We start from the raw sequence: 21,029 nt of genomic DNA, 5'->3' as shown, positions 1-21,029 counted from the left end.
AATTAGTTCCAATTCCAGTACTTCCACAACAGCGAGTGTTGACAAGCCCTTCATCTATCTTCCCTCCCCTTCCTCCAATCCACACACCATCTTCTGGTGAAAATGACCCATCACAATTATAAATAACAGATCTTTATTTCTACTAAAGCAAAATGTGTGGATTCATTTTTCTTCTTATCTAGGTGTCAAAGATCACATCTCCCCACCCCTAACTCACTGCTATACTCAAGTATTTAGAGTCCCACTCTTAATTCAAAAGTAATCAGCCTCTGCCAGTCCCTTGCAGTTAACACTAAATTTCATCACAACTTTATTCCCTATACTCTAAGTTATTTATTCTCTGCTCTCATGAATATTCAGTTTCCTATCCCCAGTTGTAGCATTTTATCACTTATCCAGATGTACTGTTTTTTCTCTACTTGTAGAGTGCATGTCTAGAGGCTCAGGAACAAGAAAGAGACCACTGAGACTACTAAACTTACTAGAAAATACAGCCCATTATCATCATCTTGCCAAGACGAGGTTCGATGGGAAGTTTGGCTAGGATTCTCCCAAGAGGTGTCAACTCATCATTGGAATCCAGGGCATCAAGCTCTGAAACGAGATCTCTTATTATCAAAGACAGTCAGCTAATCCCAGAAACCCTTAGGTAAGAAAATCTGAATTTTAATAATTGTGTTTAAATAGAACCCCATGCATATTATTTAAGTTTAATGTGTTTATAATATTGCCAACCTGTTTTTCAAAATTGGTCTGAGGTCAAATAAATTTTACTCTAGCTTTGCAGATGTTTTACTACCTCCTCTACAACTAAAATAATTCCTATTTAATTCATGTACATATTTTTCCATTTCTTTTTAGTTTGCTTCTGTACAAACCACTATTACACTATCAAACTTATTTCAAGTCCCTATATTTGATCTTATTAATTTAACCTAATTTCTACCTCAGGAAAATCAAAACAGCCCTATCACACCCAACTGTAGAGTCTTCATTGCAACTGTCAAATCACAGAACCCTCTCTTCATCAAAGAGAGAGCATCACAGACTCTCTCTTGCACAAGGCTTTGTCTGCCCTTCCCTCCTTCCATTACCTAAAAATTGTCTCCTAATCTTATCCTCAAAGCTATCAAATCAGTCAGTAATAAAGTCAAACAAGTGTTTGTGACCATTTGCTGTACAGACTGAAAGGTCTTGTGAGCCTCTTTATCTTCATAAAACTCTTTTTAAGTCTGCATGACAAAGAAAAACAATACAAGTTTTGAAAAACTGGTTTAAGATATCAATGAAAACATTAACTTATAGTTTCCATACTCTACTTACAAACTACTTTGGGAAACTTCAGTGTAACTATTATAAAAGCTTTACATTTGAAAAAAACCCCAAACTTTGTAGCCTCAGCAAACGGGCAAGTAAAGAAATAAAGGACTCCTTAGCCGCTATCAAATCCATTTCTCCTAGTATCTATTGAACTCAAAAGCCTAAAAAATGTTTTGAAGAACAGCTTGTCTCACCATCCTAAAAATGTACTAATAGTATACATATATGGAAAAATCACAGGTCATCCAAAAAATGGAGGCACGTGCAGAAACATCTATTTGATGTTAAAGCTGAAAACATCTGTCTTTTCCCCTGGAAATTCCTTGCATTTCTTACCTGCAGCATAAGAAAAGCACTAACAAGTTTTAGATCATTAGTCATTAAACTTGAAATTGTACCCCTAGCTATGTTTTTCATTCTGGTCTCCCTTCAACGCAGGCTCATCACACATTTTTTTCATAAAATCAACAACCAGATATTTCAGTTCTTAGACATTTTAAGAAGTGCTTCTTTAGTGACATTTGCAAAGCATGCTGACCTTTGAGATCACTGCTTTAAATCTAAAGCATAAATTTAGGGTTCCTCCCCGATTCATTTTACTCATATTATAGTTAGTTCCTTGAAGAAACTGGGGAGACAGCTTAACCCCCACTTCAATTTCTCCTGTTCTAGAAGGATACGGACACTTGCACATTCATAAAATGGAGATTTAATTAATAAATACAAATATAAATTTGTATTTGTCTTAATAAAGACAAAATTTGTCTTAATAAAGACAAAATACTGAGATCTTGGGTCAGCAAACTGTACAAAGCGGTAATTATTCAACAAACTACTAACCTCTCTTTTTCAGTACTTTTATAGTAGTTTTGAAAAAGCCTTAGGCACTGGACTGAGTCTATGTCATACAGAGCAGTGCCACAGCTGGAAAACAGGAAGCTTGAAGCTAGCATAAATTACTGGTAAAATAACAAAACAAGGCTTAGGTTTGAAGGCTCAAGTTTCTTAAAGAAATGACACTCCAATTGGGAATTTGAGTATTTCTTCAGCTGCAAAAGACGCTGCCACCCACATGATGCATCCAGGAAACACCTTGCTGTTTCAGACAGCATGCTGCTACAAAAACAATCGAACCAGAGATGGTCAAGCAGTCTGTAAGTGATCATCACACATGGGAAATTGCTTGGAGTCAGCTTCATTAACGTACTATCTTGGGGACAAACAGCGATACCTCTTAGCGTGCGTTCTGCTTCAATCACTGCATCCAAAGGTGGTGGTTCTATTGCTTTGGCCAAAAACTGACCAATTCCTCCCAGTCGCAGCAATTTGATGCTCAAAGCAATTTCATGAAGCGGTGTTCGAAACATTTCAGGGGTCATATGAGTTTGAAGTCTGGAATGAGAAGAAAACAAAAAAGCCCATATTTTTCTGAGCATAGGCTTTGATCAACATCATGGGTCATTCCATCACCTACTGCCCTCCTAAGCAAATACTGCTTCCCAGCCAAAACACCAACTCTCATTGTGTTCCTCTAACCTAGGCTCTTTTACCAGTATTTATCTTCCATGCTTCTCAATTCTCATCTCAGGGTATATTTACAGTGGAAGTGCACTGAGGTAGAGCCCTCACGTCACCACTACCCAGCATGGTTTCTAGCGTGAGCTGACCACGTAGTCTGCTACAAGCCCAATTTGCAGTACAGCTGCATCCAGCCCCACACAGTCATCTCCTATGTTCCAAAGGAAGGTCTTCCACTCCTGAGGCAACCTGCTTTCAGCCTGCCTTACGTACAAGCACTTCTCTACTTGCCCTTCTGTCAACTCCAAACCACCCAACTCCTCCTGCACTTTTCTCATGGTCAAAGTAGAAATGTATTTTTGCTGAATCCTTCCCAAAGGTGTTTTTCTGGTAGGAAAAAAAACTGATGGAAACAGAGCTCTTAAGTCTTCAGCATAGTATTGTTAACAACACTTCAGCTTGCTGACTGAAATATGAACTTCTAGGAATGACTGCACTCAGCAATAGAAAAGGTTTCAAAAACACCTTGAACAGATATCCAGATTCAGCTGGTACCAGATTTAGATGGTATCTCTCAAAAGATTCTCAGCAGAAGCCCACAAACACTCTCTCTCCTAAGCACCATAGAGCTAGTATATTTTTTTCTTATATTCTTTGAAGGAAGGTAACTTTAAAGTCATGAAGCCCATGATTACTTCAGTAGCATAAAATCAGTTCACCATCAAAAATTCTTAAAAACCACTCCACCATACTAGACAGCAGATCTAAATAAATTTGGGCAATTCAAGGAAAGTTTTTGATCAGCTGATGCCTTCAGAAGTTGCATAAAGCAGAAGATTAAACACAGCTATGCTCTCAGGGCTATCTGAGAAAAGGGCACTGAAATTTTCATGAGAGAGATCAAACACTAAGTGTAACAGCTGTGTAGACTTCTGCAACCAGTAAAAAGATTTCCATGGCTCTAGTAACTGAGAAACAGTTTGGCAGATAGAAGAGGTCAAAAGTTTCAGCAGCAGGGAAGGTGCTAGAGCAGCATGAAGGGGCTTCCTGGCCATGGAATGGGAATGGAGGGAAAAGCAACATCAGTCTTCCCTGCTTTTTACCACTTTAATGACAAAACTGTCTGTTATGTGAAGATGCCAGGTGTCCACAATGTTTGAAGGCAGACTTAGAGCTTTATCCTTATTACAAAGCTTTGCCTCAATTCCCAAGCAGTATTATTTTTCTCCTGAGAGGTTCTGTAGATTGCAGTTAAGTTCTTAATAAAATCACAAACTATTTATCCACCTCCTACTATGGGTAAAAGCACATAAACATATGTAAATTCTTTTTAAGCAGAACAATTGAGATATTCCAGTGTGAACTGACTTTGTGCATCTCCTCTCTAGGCTTTCTGAAAAATTATTTCCCCAGTTTGATGAGAAGTAGCACACAACAATTCTGGGAGAAGTGTCTGAGGTTATTTTGCTTCTAAAGAGCACAGCCTCACCTTTCAAATCGAGCTCTGCTGCACAAATGGAAACAAAATCCAGCACGCACACGTCCGGCTCTCCCTTTCCGCTGCTCCAAATTAGTTTTGGATGCCCAGACTGTGGCATAGTTTGTCATGTTGTTATGAGCAGTGAACAGCTTCACTTTTTGTCTGTTACAGAGAAAAAACCTCTTAAGATCAGATGTTCTTCATCTTAAGTCCTGCCAATTCAGTTCTTACTTTATTCCTTGCAGCCACACTGCTTTCAAGAAGCAAACCACCCCTGTTTGGCTAGCTAAGCTTTGGCTAGTCAGGCACCTATCTGAAAGCTGAAGTATCACAGTCTTTATAAAGTAGTGGCCCAAGCTCTACACAGAATGAAGAATGAAGTTTTCACAGCTGTCTCAAAAGCTTAAAATTCTCATGCAATTAATGAGATCCCTGGGCGTCATTTGCTCAGAGAGCATGCATAGCAAGACAAGGTCTGTAACAGCAACAACAATCTTCCTCTTTTCCATCAGCTGTACACTGAGTGTTTGTAATACTGATTTGGTAGACAACATGTTTCAAACACGCATGAAGACCTCAGATGAACAGCGCCAGCATGAATGTCGCTGACTAAAACCAGCTCACAGAAATGCCAGTGCGGTTTGTAACCGTGTTGAACAGCTAAAGACAATGCAAATTTGTCTTGAGTGAGTTAAGAGTCCTCAAATTCAGCTATGGGAACACAAGGCAGTTCTGTGTGTTCAGAAAACCTTTTCTGCATTCCAAAGAATAGGATTTACAAAAAGCTACTTCATGAACTCACTTGCAGGAGTCTATAACGTAGACCACATCATTGATGGTAATGCTAGTCTCAGCAATGCTCGTGGATAAAATAACCTATAAAAACCAGGAAATGCAAATTGAAATATATTGGGTCTGAAGAAGACCACAAGATAAACTACGTAACTTCTACAAAAGAGAGTCAGCAATACGTTCCACAAAAGCACAGCAGAACAAAGCATGTTACACTCCACACAGAGAAAGCTCTCATACTTTCATTACTCCAGGAGGCACAGGATCAAACACTCGACGTTGTTCCTCCAGTGGAATTTGCGAATGTAGAGGTAAAATTCTATACTGGCAGCCTCCTACAACATGAATACAAGAAGGTCGGTAACTACTACTATGTGAATTTCTTTTCTTCTTTGCACAACATAATCATTTCTACCCATTCATTCTCATGACAAATGAATCCAGCTCCCTAAGCCACGCATCCAACTCTCGTCTTTACAGAGTCAATAGTTTCCTCTGGAAAGGGTGAAATATAATAGAACACAGTTGCTTGTACCAAAGCGTGGATTCATTTCTAGATGCTTCTGCATTGTATATATCAAGTTCCAGCCAGGCAAGAAAACAAGTACAGCTCCTGGGACATTCAGGGTCTTGATATAAATCAGCAAGGCCTCAATGAGTTCAAGAGAAGTTTCTTTCTCGTTCAGCTGAGCCATGGAGTGCTTTGTTTCCGGGCCATATTCGTCACTGCAAATAAGGTTGCAATTGGCCTACAAAAAAAACAACACACACACAGAAGGAATCATATAAATTAATTTACTCAGACTGTGGAGTCTGGCTGGCAAATGGGAAAATGTGATATGTGGGTAGTTGACAGGGAAGACCATTTCAGGCACAGCTCACAGAATGACTCACAATAGCAGTTCAAGTCCTTCTTCCTCAGCTGTTTAACATAATTATTAAATTATAATTCCATTGCATTGAGTTATAACCCAATAAAAATTTGCAGCAGGAAGCTATCAAACTAATTTAAACTCCATTCATCTGAATGGAAGTTAATGTCATAAGGAGAAGAAAATGCTTCTCTTGAGAAAAACTGGTGAGTTTTTAAAATTTAAAATAATTGACCTAAACAGTAGTTTCAGAGCTACAAATAAAAACCTGTATCATGAAAATGATAGTACCAACCAAGTCCATATTTCTGTATCTGTTTCTTCTTCCAAGGTCACCAATCCTTTCACTTTTAAAAGCATTTCAGTTTTATCTTTAAAGAGAAGTAGACTGATAAAAATGAGAACTTTAGTTTCAACAAAAAAAGAAATTAAGTTTACAAGGTCAATGAGAAAATTCAATTGTATTTCTGAAGTTAACAGTAATCTCAGATATTAAAAACACAAAAGCTGCTAAAAATGTTTAAGTTCAACAATGCCAAATGAATTACACTTGAGCCAGAGTCCTAACTGGCACTTGTTTAATTTTTCATATTAAAAAAGTCAAACATACATCATCATCTTCACCACTTTCTTCATCCTTCTCTTTTTTCTTCTTTTCCTTTGGCGGAGGAATGAACCGAGTCATTTGAATGCAGTCTTCCAGAAAATAATCTGCAACGACAGACAAGCACTGGTTATCAGGACTGACCACTAGAAGCCTGTGGAAGGGAACACAATTCTTTTCATCACCTCTTGAGATTATCTGGATATAATAATGATTTTTCAGAGTATGAAGCCAAGATTGGAAAAAACTCCTTGGCTGTCAGCTCAGGTATAAGAATTATTTCCACACTATTCCAATGATCTTTCCTCTATTCAGTACACTTCCACATAGTTTTTTACTGCTTTGGCTGTTGTGGTTTTTTTAAATACTGTCTGATTTAACACTATTTCCATTATTTGTAATATCACATACAGCTGATCTGAAACACCACAGCTTGATGATTACTGTCTGATTCTCCTGTAGAAACTACCCCATGTGGTGGTGCCTTAGGAGGCTGGGAGGTGTTGTGATTTTTTATTTTGGGGTGAATGGGGTGGAGTGGTAGTATTGTTTGTTTGCTTGTTTGTGTTTTTAAAGCAAATGGTGCTATGAAATGGTTCACTGTTACTTGTTTGCCCAGGGTAAGCCACATCTGTAAGACACAGCAATCCGAAAGAAGCATGTATCTTACTGTTCCCATAAACCTGAAGCACATGACTGATAAAATCAAAACTAAAGCAGTTCCTGAAAGTGCAACCAATGATTTACCTTGGACTGGGTAGGTCCTACCACAGACCTCAACAATAGGACAGTTGAAGAAGTATTCACAAAACATACTAGTATCGATGGTAGCAGACATGAGGATAACCCTGATCTCAGGATACGCCTGAACTACATCTCTCAGCACCACCAAAAGAAAGTCAGTCTGCACATAAAGAAAACAATAGTTTCATTATTTTCCTACCCATATAAAGCAGTATCTTCCCAAAAGACCACAGGAGTTAGACATGCACATTTACTGAGAGGAAACTTTGCTGGACAAGAGAAGTAACAAGTATCACAAAAATGTTCTATAATCAGAAACACTTGTCAGTGCTTTACTTTGAAAATACTGCATTCCTGGGATAAGTGAACTTTAGGATTTCCAGGGTAAAGAAGGGTTATTCTTTTAGCAGAATGAAACAAACCGAAGAAAAGTATTCAAAAATAGTTTGTTTCGTTCCTAATAACACATGACAACCTAAGGTCTTTTTAAACCTAGTTTACATATAAAGTAGCCATAGTTCAATAAAATAAGTAGGAGTGACTCAGTGGAGTTCTATGTGAAGTTTTATAGTTCTGTTTAAACATGACATTTATTTATTTTTGCCATGCAGTTAGGCAATCTCATTTAATATTTCAAAACCTTTATTTTACATCATTAATATAAACTTTATAGATGAACAGATGCATCAGAAAAATCTGCATTGCAATTCCATCCAAACAAGTCCCCAAATTCTGTCAAAACAAACTTAAACATGATGTCAGAACTTAGCAGTTTCTCTCACTCTTGGTGTGGCAAAGCTGAAAACTACATGGAAGAAACAAGTGGACAGAAAATGTTTCTCATTTCTTAAATTACACACAATCCCTCCCCTGTTCTACTGTCAACTTGTTGCATTCTTCTTTGTGTCAAAACCAAATTTAAATGTATCCCTACAGAAGCTGCGACCTTGATAAATACCACTGCTGTTCCGTTATAGTAATACAACCTTGTCAGTAGAAAAAGTACTCCAAAACAAAAGTGACATTCAGCATGCTCCCACATCTGGACAAGAAGTACTTGCACTGTGGTGTTCTATTTTCCAGAGGGGACCAGGACATAGAAGAAGATCCTAACAAGAAAAAAGACACAGGCCAGCAGGGAAGCACAAGCCCTTGCTCTTCTAACCAGGTGAGGAGTAATTAAGAAGAGTTTCTGAAAACCTTATCAAAGATAGGAAATCTCACATACATGGCATTTAGTTTCCTTTCATGTTAGCTATTACACAAGAACACATACAAAAGTTAAACAGAAGCGTAGAGAGAAATAGGATTGTAATCATCAGCTAACTCACATTAATGTCTCTCTCATGGATCTCATCAACAATAACATGACTAATGCCACGGATCCCAGCTTCCACCTTTCTCAGAAGAACACCTTAAACAGAGTAGTTAAATCTTCATGTAAGTAGCAGCTCAGCCTTCCCCCCTGCTCTCCCCCACTTCATCAAAAACAGTTGCACTGGTTTGGGTTGGTTTTGTTTTTTTGGTTTTTTTTTTTAAAAAATCGAGAAGTGTGCAGGCTTTTACAGCCCCATCTCTAATCGCCATGCTTTCATTTCTACAAGTGATGGAGGGGGTGTGAAGTTTTACTACTAGAAAGACTCTTTCTTGTTTCCCACACAATTTTGCTTCCCCTTCTGTCTTTTAAGGACAACCTATATCGAGCAATTTTATCTCTTCAAGGGAATATTTCTGTTGAGACCTGTATTATCATACTTCTGAACAACATTTACTCTTTCTTTGCACAACAGCATGTCAGTAAACTTCTAATCTTTTAGACAAACTTTCTAAAAATTTTAATCTAACCGTATTTCTGCTTTTGTTGCTAACTCAAAGAATTCAGACTCATAATTAATAAGCTCCAAACAGAAACAAAACGATACAGACCTACTGTGCAGAACATGATACTGGCATGGGGCCGAGGAAGCACAGATTCAAATCGCACGCTGTATCCACAGCTTTGCCCAGGTTCTTCTCCTCTCTCGTATGACACACGTTCCGCTACAGAAACTGCACTAATCCTCCGAGGCTGAGGGGTAAAAAAGTTTTCCCTAACTTAATGATGAGATTTTATAAGTTTATCAGGACACCACTGAAAACAATAAAGTAAATCATAAATGCTATAGGTGTCCTGTCCTAAGTTTTAGGACTACTTTACAGAGTAGTCATTAAACAGTAGTATCTATAAACAGCAGGCTTTTTTCTTCTGAAATGGTTAATCCTGACATAAAAATACAGAGGAGGGATATAAGGATATATGGGAACTACCAACTGGCATTTGCCAAATTGTTTCCCCTCCATCTGCCAAAAAGCTGTCACCTAGGCAAGGTACAATCCAGATTATCCCAGATACATGAAAGAGTAACACTCAAAATGAAAACACACATGATGCTGAGCTTTCTGCTGCATGTAGTACTGAGGTAATATTCATGAACAATGTCCTGTAACAATAAACAGATTTCTCAACACATTCCAATAGGTGATTTCTAGCATCCAATCACAAACTTAAGTGGTTGCATTTGTAACATATTCCTCACCTGTGTCACTACTATGTTGCACTCTGCAGCTCTGTTGGTTTTGATGTATTCATCCAGGATGTACTGTGGCACTTGAGTGGTTTTGCCACAACCAGTGGCACCACAAATTACAACAACAGAATTGTGACGGATTGCATCCAGAATTTCACTTTCAAAATTCTTCACAGGTAAGGCCTCTCTCTCTTGCTGGATCTGGGAAAAATCCAGCACATTTCCAAAAGTCAACCTATTCTGCTCCACACCCATACTTTCTCTCAATCTTCTATATAGGTTTCACTTACACAAACGAAAAAAGGCATAAGGACAAATCACAGTTTGTATTTTTTCCTTACACAGTGCAACACATCCCCACATCCACCCCGCTGTAACACCCAGCTCTTCTGAAAACTTCGTGCATTATTACTACTGAAATCCAGACTTCCACACTTTGTATACAATATGTTCAACCTCTTCTGGAAAAGACAAAGACTAGCACACGCACACCATGTTATACGAAGTGCACTTACCCTTTGTAATTCTTGATCCTGCTCCAAATGGTACATGAAATCACTTTTCAAATCCAAGCTTATTTGCTCTGGAGTAAGCTGTAAATACAAGACATTGTTTGCAGGCTTTTTGTCCCTCTGCTTGTCTATATCATAACTTCAATACAAAATCAGTCACACCAACATAATGATTCCACATATCAGCAAAGGATCATTTCCTACATAACTCCCTGAAATCCATTATCCCATGAGCTATTTTATTTCATTCATTCCTGATGCCAGAATTGAATGGCCATCCTCAGAAGTTTCTCAGAAAGACCCAAAATACAAAAAAAGAATGACTGTTTAGATTTAAATACTTTAACTGCTTGAGAAACACACTCTCTTCAGCAGTAAGCCAACGAGATACTTAGATGATCAGTCAGACGGAGTTTTTAATGTAAGGAATGAAATAATCTAAGTACATAACCACCCACAGAACAGTAGCTGAAAAGGGAAAAGTGAGCAGAGGGGGAAATTTGTCAGGCAATTCTTGTATTTCAACTACGAAAGAATTTTAAAGAAATTCAAATTTGTTACTAATTGGTTTTACTGAAAATGGTAGCTGTACCATGACTAGCACATAGAAATCCTAATGATTTGCAGCCAGCTCAATTTGTAATGTCTGTAAATATACTGATTATATGTTTTAAGCAGTACCACTCACATTTACATCAGTTCCACTATTATTTAAATCAGTATATAATGATCAAAATGAACATATAATGATCAACATGTCATTTATGGAAAAAACGGGCAGTTGAAAGTATTATTAAACTATTATTTTGGTCATAAGTATTCTGGTTCCCTGTTGTAGGAAACTGAAGTTCTTGTCCCAAGAGTCTTTCCTGACCAGGTTATATCAGGGGCTAAATTACATCTCTGAACTTGGCAACCTAGTATTTATTCTGTTCCTCCTCATTTTATCATGCACCTTGCTGGTTTTCACTTGTTCTGTGGTGAGTGGGACTAGAAATGACTACAAAAAGCAGGCTGATTGTGCAGTGACACCAGCCTGAAGCAGTTCCTCCTCCCAAAAAAAAAGACCTAGTATGGAAATGTGAGAAAGCTAGCAAATTATAAATTACATGCCCATAAGCTTACCTTGTGATTTCAATTAGAACTTTATATGGACTGCACAATAGCAGGCAAAAAGTGAAACAAAGCAAAGAATTGAGACTTCTAAGACACTGCTGCTCAAGAACCTAATAAAACATAAAGTAATTACAAAGAACTCCTACCAATGAAAAGACTCCCTTCCTCCAGGTCAAGAAGGGAATAATTTTTATCAGTGGACTGTATTCTCCTTTGGAATAGCTTACACTTTAAATCCTGGGGTAAAAAAGGCATTTCAAAGTTCCAGAAGCAAGGGAAAAACAAACAACAAATCAATTTTTTAATCTGTCTTACATTTGCCAGAGGACCCTCATCAATATTGCAGCTGCTCCAGGGGTTCCAGTTGGAATGAGGTGGTGACCATGGAACAACTCCCACAGGACTTTGTCCCTGAGATGGTTCAAAATGGGCCAACTTTCCAACATTAATCTGAACTGGATTACTGGGATCTTCAGGCTATAAATCCAAAAGCAAAGTGAGCAAAGAAAGATAAATGTATTAAACGAGCAGGCCTGATGTTAAATACTGAATTATCTGAACCACACACTCACCAAAGGCACAATCTCCAGAGACAGTTCCCGTACAGTCTTTTGCAACTGATTTTCTAAATCAGAAGACAGTGACACCTCATAGGGTTCCACCTATTAAATGTTTAAAAACTACATGTTGATATACAAAGAAAGACAGAAAACAGAAACCAGAACTGCAGGCTACTAGACAGTACACTGAACCATCAAATAGTTCCTTGTGGAACAAAGCCAAAGAATACCATCAGTTCAAAATTCACATTCTTGAAACATTTTGCCAACTCTTCACCCAACAAGAATGAAATTCTTGTACAATGTTTTTAAATATCTGTGTTTCATTTCAGAGGAAAACATTCCCAAACGTGTAACTGAATACCAAAAAAAAAAGCTAATGTACCAGAGAATGAAACCAAATATCCAGGAATTGTACAAAACATAAACAAAAATGTTTAAACTTGTAAAAATTTATAATGAAAAAAGCATTTCTTAGAAACCTTATTTCATTTAATACACTGTAAAACTAGTTTACTGCTCCACTCACATACACACAAAGTTATATTTCTGATGCAAATCACTGGCCAGAACAGAAACAGTTGCTGGTCTAAAGAATCAAAATTGTTATTAACTCATAAACTGTTAAATATTGAGAGTAAACTCTATAAAATAAACCCATCTGTATAAGAGTGTGCTTGTGTGTTTTTAAAATGAAAGCAACAACTTCTGACCCTTCTACCAAACTCACCGATTCTTTTTTCTTTGTCTGTCCAGAATAAGGCTCTATGACACCAAGATGGTAGAGCTGTCTAACCAAGGAAAGAGCACAGGACTGTGCTGCCAGCTTTTTGTTCGATCCATGTTCACGACTGAAAATCCCTGCAGCACACAAAGTTCAGAGCTGTAGTGGCTCATGACTGAAGCAGCTTCCACAGAAGATACTCATCTGAAACAGGCTTTCTGATAGTTCACAGAGGCCAGGTTTCATGGAAAGTCTCAAATCTTGATAAATCCAGAGCTCCAACATACAAACCCAACCAGGCCCCTTCATCAGCTGACTCACACTAGCTGTGCAATGTTACTTACCGACTTCCTGGAGAACTCGTGTAAAGTTTTATCTGCACTTAGTGTCTCAGGAAGTAGGATTATCCTATACCTCCCAGCAATATTTGACAAATTTCATAGCAAGCTCTACATAAATGGGTATGGTATGGACAGCACACCCACTGCCTGGGAACATATTAGTAACCTGCATTTCTCAGATATGTCAAGAACAAGTAATTGAGACAAATAAAACCTACAATACCCCACAAGCATTTATTTATGCTGAGAAAAATGATTATTGGAAGCCTGTAATAAACAAGTAGAATACACAAAGAACAGCACACAGAAAGATTTCACATCAGGAAACAAACACAAACCTTCACCTCTGGAAGGGGCTCCAACACATCACTATAGAGGTCTGTACCCATAAGTATGACCTGCTCCTGTGTACCAACACCCATCTCTTGCTAATATTAAAAAAATAAATAGGAACACTTACTTCTGCCCAGCTGTTTCACATAAATATTCATTTCTGCAATAAAGCTCCTGTAAAAGAATGTAAAGGTACAATTATCAATAGCTGACACCAACACTGCAAAAATAGCCACTTCCCAATTTTTCTAGGCAAAGAGCCTGTGTCGTCACTCAGAGACTCTCAACTCATCAATGACCAAGGTAAAACACTACTGCTTTTAGTCCCTTTAACCCCAAGTTAGTAGGTAACAGACTCGCCATCAATAGAACCAGTAGATCTGTTCACAAGAGTCCTGCAAACACCACCAATCAACACCGAAATTTAAAGCCACTGTTATTAGGAAACATGCTCCACGCTAAGTTTAAGGCAACAATTATAAAGTAGGTAACATGTTAACGTAACATTAACGTGCATCCCAGTGTACCATTAACTGTATCCCGCATTATACTAACGTAACCCACTAGTAGCCTGGGTTTATTAACTCAGATGCAACACTTAATACAGCTACCCTGGGTTTTGCCATACATTTGGCAGCTCAGAGCATAGACAAAACTAAACCAGGTCGTTATGTCAAAGACCTTTAAATATATCTGCACAGGAGACAGAATACTTGAGTTTTCACAAAGCCCTGATTTCCATACTCTGGGAACAGCATACAGTCAAAAGTAACTCTGCACAGGAAATGTAACAGTTTGCCTAGCAGGCATGTAACCAAGTCATTTAAAGGTCAGCTGGTATATTAATTTAGGCCTGAAAAAATAAGAAAGCCATATGTCAACAGAGGATGATGGAAACCAAGACTCATGTTTTTAAGAATCACAAACATAACCCAATGTCAGCACAGATTAAAAGTTAAAATCAAATTCTTATAAGACAGGATTTAAACTGGCAAATGTGATTCAAGATGTATGACTGGGCTTTACTGGACTGAGATCCTCTCTGAAAACTGTGCCTTGGTACTTCCACAGCTGCAGGCAGAGCCTTGCATCTGTGTCCTTCATTTCTTGCTGTAAACAAACAAACAAACAAAAGGTTAAGTGAGGGATTTAAATTTCAAGTCAGAACTCCTTCCTGTGCTGCCAGTGAACTGACCTTCAGGCACAGTGGCTTCATGGGTGGAAGGCCACTGGCTTTCAGTGACACAACAGCCAACTAAAGCACCGATGACAGTATGTTTCTCAGCCAGGCCTACAGTCAGCATTCAATCTCATTCTCCTCCACCTAAGGGGAGAACAGCAACACCAGAAATCAGTTTGCAGCAGAATCCCACGTGATTGTTTAGCACTGCCTCAGCAGCCCACGTGTGAATACACACAGATCTTTGGTGTCACTTGCTGCTACCATCTTCAGCGGGGACACAAGGAGGCAAAGGCATCCCATGCTACCAATGGAATCCCAAAAGAGAAAAGCCACATCCCATCCCTTAATATTTACTTCATACTTCATGTATTAGGAGAACCATGTCTAATATTTACAATTTATGCTCTCCTGTTGTAATTAAAAACAAAGTTTCTGAATCCAAATTTTCCAGCTATTACTAAGTTCTTAAACCATGTGACTGATTAACTGACAACAAAAATATATTTCTCTTTTAAAACCCTCCAAGAGCAAGGCTGCCATTTGTGTAATAAACAACAGCACTTTACAAAAAAAAAAAAAAAAGTTTAAGATACATGGCAACAGGTATTTCTTAAAACAACAAACTATATTACTGTCCTCAAAACACCAAAACCATCTAAAATTATCCGGTTACACACACCAAAAGGATTAAATCAAATAGCTTGCCCTCTCTCAATGAACATTAGAGTCTATCAGGATTGTAGGGCAATTCACACAAGCTTTCCTGGATGTAGTAAATAGGAAACTCTGAAATGCTCTCCACAAGCACAATAAATGGGCTGAGAAACATACTGTCATCTATGGCTACCTCATTCTGCTCAAGGTTATATGTATTTAAATACATGGGGTCTAACGCTTTTACCTGCAGAAGGCATAACAAAATAAGCTGCACAAATAATGTGCAAGTAAAAATAAGTGCTCAAGAACTATATCTGCAACATTTTAATGTTATTTAAAATTCCTAGTACAGTACAAACTAATCTGTTATGTTACTCATTTAAGGGAAAGAAATGTCTTTGCTTGAAAACATAAATGGAGATGAGTGACTTGAAGATCAGTTTTAAATGAGAATTTAGAACTTTCTGGCACCAATACACATATTTCAGATGTTCTTAAGGCCTGTAAAACTTAAAAACAAAAGAATACCAGAAGTCCTGCAAGTGAGATTGTAAAATTTTCTAAAATGAAAAAAAAAAAAAAGTCATAGAAAACAAATCTATGTAACGCAAAAAAACCCCAACATCCAACCCAAAATCCAACAACAAGAATCCAGCAGCAGCATGCCATTGTTTCTGACCACAAGAAATAATGGAGTGTCCTGAAGTTCTGATGATTTGTAAAGACTATTCCAAACAGGGGTAAAAAAATTAAAACCATAAATTCTTTAGGCACAATCTGTTATGTGTTATTTTCATTTGGGAGAAGCACATGTGAATTTTCTGATGGAACGGGCAGAAAATCAAAAAAGAGTAATACCCAGCTGGTTTCAACTGAAATTAAGACCTTAAAACTCCTTTGGGAATATTCTGCCAAACTAATTTTTCCAGTAGAAGATTCTGCTGCCAAAAAAAGTTAATGGTAATAAAAATATAAATTAAACGTCCTTAAAACACATTTCTACATAAACAGATGTAAGCGTATTTAAGATTTACTCAAAATGTACAAAGGCAACTACAGTCATACAATTATTGCAAGCAACTGAACACTCTTTCCATTCAAACTGACACCTCAACAGTTAGCTAAAGCACAGCAGTCATTTTAAAATAAGCTGCACATTCACAAAAAAAAAGACAGAAATTTCTTCAGAGTCACTCAGATCTCAGCACCAAGGCTCATCACCCCCATTTCAAGATTTAGGATGTTTCTGGTCCTGGTAAAGAGCACTGCTTTCTCAAATGGCACTAGGGAGCACTGCAAATGTGATTAGTCACTGTCACGAAAATTATTTCTAACCCTTCATATGCAGGAGGTGGCTAAAACTACCAAACCTGTTGTGATCAGGCCCCATTTCAGTGTATTTATATTCTTCCTGAATCTTCTCCTTTTGGAAAAACTGGTTCAGACGTGCCTTAGCATTTTCTAAGGTCCAATTTCCGTGGAGATCAGCATTTAAGTCCACTTCTGACTCTGAGGTCTAACAATGAAAAAAAAAAATTACTAGTTTCTAATAGATTTTGGTTTAAAACATTCTTGCCAGTCTTTAAAATAACTTGTCTAGATGCTATAAAATAATTAAGACATTACAGAAAATGCTGAGAAGTCCTCAGTCTTTCCTTATTTTCACAACAAAGTGTCTATACAAACAATTGTCTATTCATAGTATACACGGTGATTCAATTTGTTCTTAGCTTAAACAAGTTACTTGTTAAAAGTCAGCAAGTAAATCTGCAGCTTAAGTTACAACCAACAGCAAAACATCAAGCTTGACTATAAATGCTAACTACAAATTAAAGGGAGTGAGAGATACTTATTGAAGAACTAAAGGAGAATTCCATAGAATGACTTACTTCCTGCCCTTCTTGCTCCTCTTTCCTCAAATAATAATCTTTCAAATTTGCACCCCGATCCCACTGAGCTCCACTATTGCCACCGTTTCCACGTGCTGCACCTGGGCAAAAAAACCCCAACAAAATAACCCCTGAAAGATGTTCTTAGCAATGGAGAGGCACTGCCTGGCAATCTCAACAGGACACAACCAGTTCCTCAGATCTCATGCAGTCATTTACACTTCTACTTCAAAAATACAATGACTTCTAACTGTCTTCTGTCTGCAGAATTATGCTATTTGGGAGAAAAAAACACACCCAAATCTATATGCATATATTACATCCACATACATGTAAATTACAGATTTCACAGTCTCACCTATTTCAGCCTCTATAATCAAATGGGGAGGAAGAGGTCCACCCAAAGCAGAACTGGAACCAGTAACATCTCTAGCCACTTCATGTGCATCAGGGGCATCACCAGCTGCTGGCTAGGAGAGAGAATGAAGGGAAATACCAGCACATTCAGAGTGAGTCTTTTTACTCAGCTAGAAAACTGTTCAGGCAATTTAAAGAGGTCATGCATCATTATGCAATAGGTACTCCCAGTAGTAAAGCCCAATAGTAACATCCTTTTAAAAACTGAAAAGAATACAACTGTTGAATATTTGGCTTTTTGTGAGCATCCTATAAAAGGATTTCCAGCCAACAAGTAACCCTGACTTACTGAAATTCAGCAATTACAGTATCAACCATTTCAGTATGCAGGAAAAATAACAGATACTGGTTCCTGTCTTATATCCAAGGGAACTCAAATATACTTTATGAACACAGCAAAAAAAACACCACGTAAGAAAGCACTGATACCTTTAGGAAAGGACAAAATTATAGCTAATCGTTAGAATTTAACTTCTTCCCATTTTGAGAAGGGTACGTTTAGCTAAATGATCACACCACCTCTGCTTTATTGAAGACACAGAGTGTTCTATCCCTGTTTAGGCCCCGGCCATGAAGCATGGTGCAGTGTCACCAAAGTGGCACATCAGGGACAATACAGGTCCTGTTACCACAGGGCATCACCTCCGCTAACGAGGCAGGGATACTGCTTCCACTGACCAAACTATGCATCTTATACAGACATATCCTTAACAACACACCAGAAAAAGACTCTTCCCTCCCAAGTATAACATATAGCATTGTGTGTTATTTACTGTTCTCTAAAATTGCTGTAAATATAAAGTTACCCTCCTCCTCCTCAGCTTTTATGTGATAGTCACTGCGGATATGAGACATGCATGGCTCATAAAACAAGATCCAAAAAAGCAGTGATCCTGTAACACACATGAGGAGCTACAGCAGAAAGCCTTTAGTTATAAAATGCCAAATGTCTGGTTTGAGATGCCTGTGATATTTCTATTTTATTTTTTTAAAGTACACTGAATTATATACTGTAACACACTTTTAAAACAACTGCCAGTGTCAGGTGTGAATACTCAGCCCATTTAAAGTAAGGCTGCACCTTACAGGAACTAATTCCCCCCAGCCTCATCAGTTATGCAGACCAACAGGCAGCTGTTTTTACCAGGTCACCCTACCACATTCACTGTGTGTATTCCAGCCCTGCAGCACTGCAAGCAGAATTCCTGCACATTCAGTCTCCTTCACTGCACACGGGTGCCAGACTGAACTCCAGGGATGAAATGTAACAAGGTGCCCAGCACTGCTATTAAAGCTTAGCGTTCGGTAAGGAGAAAGAGCAACTTACTCCAAAAGCAGGAATTTCTTCTCTCTTCATCTCATTCACCCTAACCAAGTAATTGATAAAGTCTCGAGCAGCATTGCTCTGCGCATCTTTCTTGTTAGTGGAGTTGCCCATGCCAATGTAGTTAAAGCCTTCCACTCGAACCTGCAAATAAAAATACAGATCTGTGGCATGTAGAAGTCATAAAACCAGTAATAATGAAACACAAAGTTTCAGTTGCTAATAAGTGCAGGAGAAATATTGTTAGTAAGTATTGTTACATACCATTATACGTATCTATATTTCTGTATTTTGAATGCATACTTTATAACTATTAAAGAAAACACCCACAGTCCCTTCTCAGAGAGCATGAGCGCTTCCCAAAACCTTGTTGAAGAAAATGAGTCAGTGTAGGCAGGGATAATGCCCAGGCTGATGTTCCTCAGCCTTAACACCAAACCCTCAGATAACAAGGACAGGAGTGAGCTTGTGTGTCCTCTACCGTAGCACCACGTTATTACAACTAGGAAGATGCAATGTATTCCATCAACTTCGAGCCAAGCTTTAGAGCAGAAATTTTATACCCTTCTAGCTTACCTGACAGGCTGCTGCAAAACTTTTTCACAGGAAGTTTATTAAAAATTCAGACTAATCAGACATTTTACACCTGCTTTTCTGCAATTGCTGTCCCTTATCTTAAACAGTTATTGTCCTTTTACGTTTACAGTCAGCAACTCCATTTCATTTCAGCTTCACTTGGGTAGGCTGATTATGTATTTCTGATTTCCACTCTTCACTCTGCTGACCATGTGAACAGCTTTTTACTATAGTTGGTTGTTCTTAAAAAAAAAGTAAGCAGATTGCATATAACATTCCAGCTAGTCCAAACCAGATTTTTGTACACCACTAATGCCAGACTGCTGAATCGCACCAGTAGCCAACACCCATTTTCTCATCAAACACCACACTCTGCTAGTATTTTGCTTAACAAGTTCCAATGAGCTTCTGCTTTCAGCAGACTATCAATCTACCAGGGCAAAGGCAAGCAAACAGCAACTGTACTGGATTCACAAGCATCACACCAGACTGTGAAAATTAGCAAAAAGGAATGTTTTAGTGAGCCATATCCTTTCATCTGCTAAGTTTCTACAGATGCTCATGGGACATCAACATACAACTGTTGCCAGAACAACAACATAACTGTCCATACAACCACTTCACCTGAGTAATGCTCGATCGCAGTTATAAACTGATTTATTAGCACTGTGCTTCTCAGTTTTGCTATTGGTGAGGAAGAAGAACAGAGAAGGAAAGGTATAATGACAAATTCAAGGTGTTTACTGCAAATCTGTGGCATCGCTCACAAACTAACCCATCCTGCACATGGCCTCACGCTTAGTGTCAGCTCCTTCTCAGAGCCAACCTGCACTCACAGCTCTCCGCTGGTGCATCCACAGTATCTGGAGCCAGGAAGAGAGTAAAATTATAGCAGCGCACAGATTAGCAGCCAATCCAGCAAGAATTTTTTAACTCATCTCAAGTTCAACAGAGGACCAAAGCTCTTCACAAAGGTGACACAGTACCCTTGCTGACAATTTTAACAGCAAGAAGGATCACACAGGCGGTGTAAACGTACACATCACTCTAAGGAAAATAATTTCCTTTCCATTGTAAGAGATTACCACACAACTTTCCCACACTGCTTTATTCTCACAAACCCACCAAGTGCACTTTACCCCATGCTCAAGAAGCCTTGGACACTGTGGCTGCAAAACAGCGCAGCCTCCCGCCACCTGCCCTCCCCAAGGGCCGCCAGCGCCCTCCCACCGAGGGCTCGGCAGCCCCCCGGCAGCCCTCAGGCAGCCCCTCGCCAAGCCCCGGCCTTCCCCGGGGACGCCAGCGAGGCGGCAAAGCCCGCACCTCGCAGAGGAAGGTTTGCCGGCTGCGGCCGCCGCCGGCGCGGATCTCGTAGGCCGGGGTGACCCTTCTCCTCCCGCACCAGGCGTAGAGGTAGTTCTTCACATCCCCCATGGCTCCGGCCGAAACGGGGGCACCGGCCAGCCCAGGCCGCGGCCCGCCCGCTCCTCACGGCGAGCA

The 21,029-nt window shown here is 38.9% G+C and overlaps 1 protein-coding gene across 2 annotated transcripts in view; it reads right to left on the bottom strand.

Annotated features, from left to right (window-relative positions):
- DHX9 (DExH-box helicase 9) overlaps nucleotides 1-21,023 on the bottom strand; it is a 28,132-nt gene extending 7,109 nt beyond the window's left edge. The window contains exons 1-21 of one of the 2 annotated variants that reach the window (XM_026854090.1): nucleotides 20,853-21,023; nucleotides 18,957-19,097; nucleotides 17,571-17,682; nucleotides 17,213-17,313; nucleotides 16,694-16,839; nucleotides 13,611-13,657; nucleotides 12,816-12,946; nucleotides 12,098-12,187; nucleotides 11,841-12,002; nucleotides 10,413-10,490; nucleotides 9,907-10,098; nucleotides 9,257-9,398; nucleotides 8,662-8,744; nucleotides 7,334-7,490; nucleotides 6,593-6,693; nucleotides 5,646-5,859; nucleotides 5,351-5,445; nucleotides 5,121-5,194; nucleotides 4,328-4,480; nucleotides 2,552-2,712; nucleotides 483-594 (exon numbers count right to left, since the gene is read on the bottom strand). In XM_026854090.1, the coding sequence (XP_026709891.1) occupies nucleotides 483-594; nucleotides 2,552-2,712; nucleotides 4,328-4,480; nucleotides 5,121-5,194; nucleotides 5,351-5,445; nucleotides 5,646-5,859; nucleotides 6,593-6,693; nucleotides 7,334-7,490; nucleotides 8,662-8,744; nucleotides 9,257-9,398; nucleotides 9,907-10,098; nucleotides 10,413-10,490; nucleotides 11,841-12,002; nucleotides 12,098-12,187; nucleotides 12,816-12,946; nucleotides 13,611-13,657; nucleotides 16,694-16,839; nucleotides 17,213-17,313; nucleotides 17,571-17,682; nucleotides 18,957-19,097; nucleotides 20,853-20,963 (2,603 nt within the window). In that variant the 5' untranslated portion in view covers nucleotides 20,964-21,023. Of the gene's footprint in view, nucleotides 1-482; nucleotides 595-2,551; nucleotides 2,713-4,327; nucleotides 4,481-5,120; nucleotides 5,195-5,350; nucleotides 5,446-5,645; nucleotides 5,860-6,592; nucleotides 6,694-7,333; nucleotides 7,491-8,661; nucleotides 8,745-9,256; nucleotides 9,399-9,906; nucleotides 10,099-10,412; nucleotides 10,491-11,840; nucleotides 12,003-12,097; nucleotides 12,188-12,815; nucleotides 12,947-13,610; nucleotides 13,658-14,678; nucleotides 14,793-16,693; nucleotides 16,840-17,212; nucleotides 17,314-17,570; nucleotides 17,683-18,956; nucleotides 19,098-20,852 lie in introns of those variants that run through there. The other variant, XM_026854091.1, reaches the window with a different exon arrangement.
- Nucleotides 21,024-21,029: the final 6 nt, after the last annotated feature.

Source organism: Athene cunicularia (assembly GCF_003259725.1).
Source record: "Athene cunicularia isolate RWA chromosome 8 unlocalized genomic scaffold, athCun1 chr8_part1, whole genome shotgun sequence".
In the NCBI taxonomy this organism is placed as follows: Eukaryota; Metazoa; Chordata; class Aves; order Strigiformes; family Strigidae; genus Athene; species Athene cunicularia.
Note: the sequence above shows the minus strand (reverse complement) of the source record. Positions and strands in the feature narration are given on the sequence as shown.